The sequence below is a fragment of the Oratosquilla oratoria genome, unplaced genomic scaffold (assembly GCF_046742065.1).
Source record: "Oratosquilla oratoria isolate Oo_2021 unplaced genomic scaffold, ASM4674206v1 SCAFFOLD47, whole genome shotgun sequence".
Lineage (NCBI taxonomy): Eukaryota > Metazoa > Arthropoda > Malacostraca > Stomatopoda > Squillidae > Oratosquilla > Oratosquilla oratoria.
The window spans coordinates 841,406-848,657 of record NW_027467711.1 but is presented as its reverse complement, the minus strand read 5'-3'; the positions used below and the strand labels follow the sequence as shown (position 1 = coordinate 848,657).

At 46.8% G+C, this 7,252-nt stretch overlaps 1 protein-coding gene across 1 annotated transcript; it reads left to right on the top strand.

The window, feature by feature from the left end:
• The first annotated feature begins 4,007 nt into the window (after positions 1 to 4,007).
• Positions 4,008 to 5,651, top strand: LOC143023389 (histone H3). Its single transcript, XM_076181911.1, has one exon. The coding sequence runs from the start codon at positions 4,409 to 4,411 to the stop codon at positions 4,817 to 4,819; it is 411 nt and encodes a 136-aa protein (XP_076038026.1). The 5' UTR covers positions 4,008 to 4,408; the 3' UTR covers positions 4,820 to 5,651.
• The last annotated feature ends 1,601 nt before the right edge of the window (positions 5,652 to 7,252 follow it).

Here is a 7,252-nt window from a genome sequence, read left to right as displayed (position 1 = left end):
TATCCATGCTGTATTGTGCACTCCTCCTTGGATTCAGCTGAAGATGGGCTAGAGGGTGGAGACGATCCCTCGCAACTGCAGTCAGTTTCAGTGCCTTCCTCTGAGTCCTCCGCAGCAGGCTGGTCAGGGAAGCCAACCGTGAAGGTTTTACCTCCCTGCATGGAGAGGTCAATTTCCCTCTTCATGCGTCTGGTGACAACGTGCACTCCTGCCGGCAATATACTTCCTGGCTCAGTCTTAGTGGTGACCTTGCTTTCTACCTTGCTTTTAACCGTAAGCTCGGCAGGTTTAACGGCCCCTGTGCAATCTAGGGCTGGCACTGGTTCCTCCACTCGGGACTTGGCAGGCAGGAGTGTTGCGTTGTTCTCAGGAGGCGAGGGCACTGTGCTAGGTTGGGGCACTCGCGGTTCGGCAGGAACTGTTGGTGGGTCGGGGTCGCCTCTGACTCTGGGTTGGTTTCTCTTTCTGTCCAGCATTGCTTGAACCATGTCGGTGAGGAAGTTGGTCGCGCCTTTAACTTCTGCCTCACTGTTACCCAAGTGACGCGCCAGTGCAGCCGCGGCGACCCCAACAAACTGAAGTAATTCTTCCTCCTGGAAGCAGAGGGATGGCGCAGGAGCTGGCTCTGACAATTTTGTCTGAGTTGGTGCTTTCGCTTGGGTGCTTCCTTCCTTTCTGTCTTGCATCTGGGGCCGCTGGGGTAGACCTGGGAACTCGGCTGTTGATGTTGATGGTGGCTGCCGGCTAGGTTCCTGCTGTGGCCTTGAGCGATGCCAAGCTGAGGGACGAGGTGGTGCCGGGATGAAATTGGGCTTTGCCTCGATCACCGCTCTCGTCGCCTTCGCTTCCGTCTTGCGCACATTGCAGGACAGACTCCAGGCGTGGTGACCTTTGCCGCAGTTGGGGCACTTAGGGGTGGTCGTTTCGGCGTTTTTGTGCCGTTGGATGCAGGTTTCCGTGGTGTGCGGTCCGCTGCATATGGCACATTTGAATACCCGCCTGCACCCGCGCTGGTGGTGACCATATTGCTGGCACCGAAAACACCTCATGGGTTCAGGAATGTATGTCCGAAGGGGGTAAGTGCCCCACATACCCAGCTCGAGCTCCCTTGGTGGGGCCCCACGTAGGGTCACCATCACCTGCCGCGTCTCCTCCTTCCTCCAGATGCACCTTTCTGCTTTGACCACGTCCGGGTGCTTCCGGATGGCGTCCAGGGGGTTGTGGACAGGATACCCCTGCAGCACCATTTTTATCTCTCTCTGCGCTCCCTCAATGCACTCCAGCTTAACCGTCTTACCATTGACCTCCGTTAAGTTACGTAGGGCAGTGGCGGCTGTGTCATCTTTGGGGGTGATAATTATCTCCCCCGTTGGAAGGGTTTTGAAACCAATGTTCCAATTACTGTGAGCTTTTTCAATGTGCACACAAAGATCGTATGCAGAACTGAACCCTGCCGGGTGCTTTTCGGTCTTGAACCGGTCTGGCATCGATATGGGTATCGATGGTACCGGTGCCTTGGCGTTGCCCGGTTGCTCCCTACTCATGGGAGCTGGGTTACCTCGCTCGCCTCCCGAGGGTTGTGCGGTATCGTTAACCTTGTTGCCTTTGTTCCTCCTACGGTTGACTGTTTCCCATTCTCCACCCTCATCGCCATTCGGCTCCTGTGTGGGCCCAGACGGTTCCATCTTACTCATCCAACTGTTTCCTACATTGCCATCTGATCCCTAGCGCTTAAGGAGAAGGACGTGTGTGGGTGAAGGAGGACGTTTACAAGGTGGAGGAGAAGTGGGAACAAGTGGTTAAGAGGGGAAGTTACCAAGGGAATGGACAAGTGAAAAAGGGTTAGGTGGGCAGAGGTGACGGATAGAAAGCAGAGAGGCGGAAGAGGAGGAGGAGGAGGGGAGAAAGGAGTGAAAGATGTAGGCGGGTGTTAAGTGGGAGTGGTAGAGTTAGGTAGAGGAGTTGGAGAGAAGATGTGTGGTGGAGGAGGAGGAGGTAGATGGTGAGGAAGTAGGAGAAGAAAGAGTATGAGCAGGAGGGGTTATGGGGGAGGAGAAGGAGGTTGCGAGCCAGAAAAGTAGGATGAGGTGGAGGCGCGGAGCGTAGGTAGGCGGAGGAGGGAGAAGAATGGGGGGGGGGATGGAGGGGGAGGTGGGGATAGAATAAGGAGTGACGAAAGAACACTACACTACACAACACTGCAATTAAAACTTATGCGTAGCATTATAATCGATATTGCACTTAATGCTACCACAATCTGATATAGCGTGCACTGCACTCACTTCACTGGAAGTATAATAATTATACTTCTATCACCGCACTTACTATTTGATTCACTACACTTTAACACTGAATATCGTACTTAATCACTGCACTTTTCGAGAGTACGATAAGTAGAGGCGAAAGAACACTGCACTACGCTACTCCGCAATTAATACTTGAGCGTAGCATTGTAATCAGTATTGCACCGATATCACTTGCACTGCACTGACTTCTCCGGAAGTATAATAATTATACTTCTAGCACGACACTTATTATTTATTTCACTACACTTAATCACTAATAAGGAGGGACGGAATAAGAACACTACACTACACTATATTGCTTGCACTGCACTCGCTTTTCCGTAAGTATAATAATTATACCTCTTACACTACACTTAATCACTGATAAGGTGAGTCGGTAGAAAGATTACTACACTACACCGCGCTTATCACCGCAACTTTTACTTGAGCGTAGTATCTTGAATCACGACACTTCAGCAACCACAATAGCCAACGCCCTGATATCGATAGATAGCTGCACTTCCTATCGCTTACACAATTTTCACTGCACTTCCTATCGCTTACACAATTTTCACTGCACTTCCTATCGCTTACACCGCACTTATTCGGAAGTACAATAAATACACTTTTGAAACTTAGTATCGTTTGACTGCACTAAGCGTCGAGGCGGAGCACTCAGCGATCGGGCAAAACGCCGTTGAGCGACTGCCGTTTTACAGTAACCGGAGGTGGAGTACCCACTAATATACAAACACAGATTTTATAATGTGCACTTCTCACTGCACTCGCTTTCCGTAAGTATAATAATTATACTTCTTACACTACACTTAATCACTGCTAAGGTGAGTCGGTAGAATGATTACTACACTACACCGCGCTTATCACCGCAACTTTTACTTGAGCGGAGTATCTTGAATCACGACACTTCAGCAACCACAATAGTCAACGCACTGATATAGATATCGATTGATAGCTGCACTTCCTATCGCTTACACATTTTTCACTGCACTTCCTATCGCTTACACCGCACTTATTCGGTAGTACAATAAATACACTTTTGAAACTTATTATCGTTTGACTGCACTAAGCGTCGAGGCGGAGCACTCAGCGATCGGGCAAAACGCCGTTGAGCGACTGCCGTTTTACAGTAACCGGAGGTGGAGTACCCACTAATATATAAACACAGATTTTATAATGTGCACTTCTCACTGCACTCGCTTTTCCGTAAGTATAATAATTATACTTCTTACACTAGTCAACGCACTGATATCGATATCGATTGATAGCTGCACTTCCTATCGCTTACACATTTTTCACTGCACTTCCTATCGCTTACACATTTTTCACTGCACTTCCTATCGCTTACACATTTGTCACTGCACTTCCTATCGCTTACACCGCACTTATTCGGAGGTGCAATAAATACACTTTTGAAACTTAATATCGTTTGACTGCACTAAGTGTAGAGGTGGAGCACTCAGCGATCGGGCAAAACGCCGTTGAGCGACTGCCGTTTTACAGTAACCGGAGGTGGAGTACCCACTAATATACAAACACAGATTTTATACTGTGCACTTCTCGCGCGGAACACTTCACTACACGACAAAATAAGAGTTCCTGCTAAGCAGGATGTATCCCACGAAGATGTTCACTTAACGAGACCGCGACGACGAACTCCCATGAGGGAGATGTTTACTACACGAAACCGCACGCTGAACGGTGGTCTCTACGGCTCGGTCACTCGGCGTTTTCTCTCGTTGCCGTCGGGCGGCGGGTCCCGTGCGTACCCGAAAGTAGCCATCGCATGGGTCGAGACCTCGTGGGCGCCTTGAGTCGTGCCATGACCGGCATGTGACACCTACATGACATGGCCAACGGTGCTGACCAAGGGGTCCACTGGTAATGGCTGGTGTAAGTGGTCGACTTGTAGGTGATTTTGTCCACTTTAAGGTAAAGGCAGCACTCGGGACGTGAACATTTTAGCGGCTCAGACGTCTCTACGGCCCTCGCGCCTCTCAGCCAATGAGAGCGCCTGCTACGAGACGACCGAGGTGTGGTGGCGGGCAGAGTTGGGCTAGTGCCGACATTACTTACTGTACTGCAGCACCAAAGCAAAGCAAGCCATGGCGCGCACGAAGCAGACCGCTCGCAAGTCGACAGGAGGCAAGGCCCCTCGCAAGCAGCTAGCCACCAAGGCCGCCCGCAAGTCGGCTCCTGCCACAGGAGGCGTCAAGAAGCCCCATCGTTACCGCCCTGGTACCGTGGCTCTCCGTGAGATCCGTCGCTACCAGAAGAGCACCGAGCTCCTGATCAGGAAGCTGCCCTTCCAGCGCCTGGTGCGTGAAATTGCCCAGGACTTCAAGACAGACCTGCGCTTCCAGTCCTCTGCCGTGATGGCTCTGCAGGAAGCCTCAGAGGCTTACCTGGTCGGTCTGTTCGAGGACACCAACCTGTGCGCTATCCATGCTAAGCGTGTTACCATCATGCCCAAGGACATCCAGCTGGCTCGCAGGATCCGTGGCGAGCGTGCTTAGATCATGAGCACGTACGCAGCGGGGGTCGTCGGCAGCAGCAGAAGAGCACAGGGAAAGGAAAGGAAAGGAAAGGGAAAGAGAGGAAGGCAGGCAGGCAGGCAACACGCCACACACCCTCCCTCCACCCAACCCAATCCAAACCACCCTTACCTGCCTTCATTCTCATGCCGACCGACCAACTAACTCACTAGGCCCTCTTTAGGGCCAAATTTTGATTACAAAAGAGAGCACGGTGATTCTTATTAGGGATGCGCCGGCCTTGCCTAAAAATAAGTTCTAGACTAGTTACGATATTTTTTTTTTTTTTTTTTTTTTTTTTTTTTGGTGTGTGTGTGTGTGTCTCCGAGGTGTGGGGGGGGGGGTTTTTTTTTTTTTTTTTTTTTTTTTTTTTTTTGTGTGTGTGTGTGTCTCTGAGTTCCCTACACTAGTTAAGACTTTCTCTCTCACTCTATATGTCAATTACCTAGGATATGCCTTGAACGAACTAGTTAAAGCGTTTTTGTTGATATGCATGTACGTACACACATATATCCATGATTCGTAAGGAGAGCTCGCTGATTCTTATTAGGGAAGAAACGACCTTGCTTAGGATATATCTTAGACTAGTTATTTTTACCCTGAGTTACCTAGACTAGTTAAGACTTTCTCTCTGAACTGCATAGGATATATGTTAGGCTAGTTAACACTTTTGTCTGTTTGTATCTCTCCCTCTGCGGCGAAATCCTTGTACGAGTGATATCGTGTGGCACTCGTTGATGTAGATAGATAAACATGTGTAGCTATGGATAGATTTTATGTGTATATAAGCATGCATAGTAAAATATACACCCAAGGTATGGACGTACACATGTATGTGTATACTCGTATGGACGTACACATGTATACTCGTATGCACGTACACATGTATGTGTATGGACGTACACATGTATGTGTATACTCGTATGCACGTACACATGTATGTGTATACTCGTATGCACGTACACATGCATGTGTATACTCGTATGCACGTACACATGTATGTGTATGCACGTACACATGTATGTGTATGCACGTACACATGTATGTGTATGCACGTACACATGCATGTGTATACTCGTATGCACGTACACATGTATGTGTATGCACGTACACATGTATGTGTATGCACGTACACATGTATGTGTATGCACGTACACATGTATGTGTATGCACGTACACATGTATGTGTATGCACGTACACATGTATGTGTATGCACGTGCACATGTATGTGTATGCACGTACACATGTATGTGTATACTCGTATGCACATACACGTGTATGTGCGGACACATGTTGATGTAGATAGATATACATGTGTAGTTGTAGATATGTTTAATGCGTGCATGTGTAGCTGTAGATAGAGTTAATGCGTATATAAGCGTGCATAGTAAAATATACACCCAATTTATGTGAGTATGCATATATCTATGTGTATGTACACATGTATGTACCTGAGCGTACACGTGGGTAATATATATGTCTGTGTGTGTGTATTCATATAGATATGTGTGTGTTTCCACATATCCATTGTTGTTGGCAACACGCCAGAACTGCTGTAGTCCCCCCTAAGTAAAATTCTTTCATTGTGCATAATATTGTTAATCTGCATTAATATATATATACCAATTCCCATCATTAACGTATATTGTAAACATTACATCTGATACGAGCATCACTATTATATTACTAAATGGATTTGTATATAGTTATATTTGGATACGCTTTACAGAGCGTGGTGTGGTGGCGGGCAGTTTATTTTTTTTTTTTTTTTACTCGTATGCACGTACACATGTATGCACGCACGCATGTACGTACACATGTATGTGCGTACGCATTACGTACACATGTATGTGCGCACGCATGTACGTACACATGTATGTGCGCACGCAGGTACGTACACATGTATGTGCGCATTCATGTTGATGTAGATAGATATACATGTGTAGCTGTAGATAGATATAAGGGGGCCCCGGACACCCATACTCTTGTGCGGTACGACCGAATCAGTTTTTCAGACAAACAAAATTTATTACTCATTTCCTTTTCTGATTACCTATAAATACATGTAGTATCACTTCCTTGCACTTAAAAATACCATATTATCTAATAGTCAATGGGCAAAATGTTCAGTAACTTCAAAAACTAATATCGTGGAAAAGGTCTTACCAATTTTTTTTTGCTTAAGGTCCATTTGAAGAGTGGCCCTATCTGAACTTTTTTTTTTTTGTAGATTTTTTATTTATTTACCTCGTACGAGAATAGCAATGATTTTTTTTTTTTTTTTTTGTACATATTGTTAAAAAGATTAAATTTCTGAGGGAAAATAATAGCTAGAAAAATACTGCCAAAGAAATTGCTTTATTTTGACTTCCAGATATTTACGTCTTACAATTCTCTACAAATGAAAAAAAAAA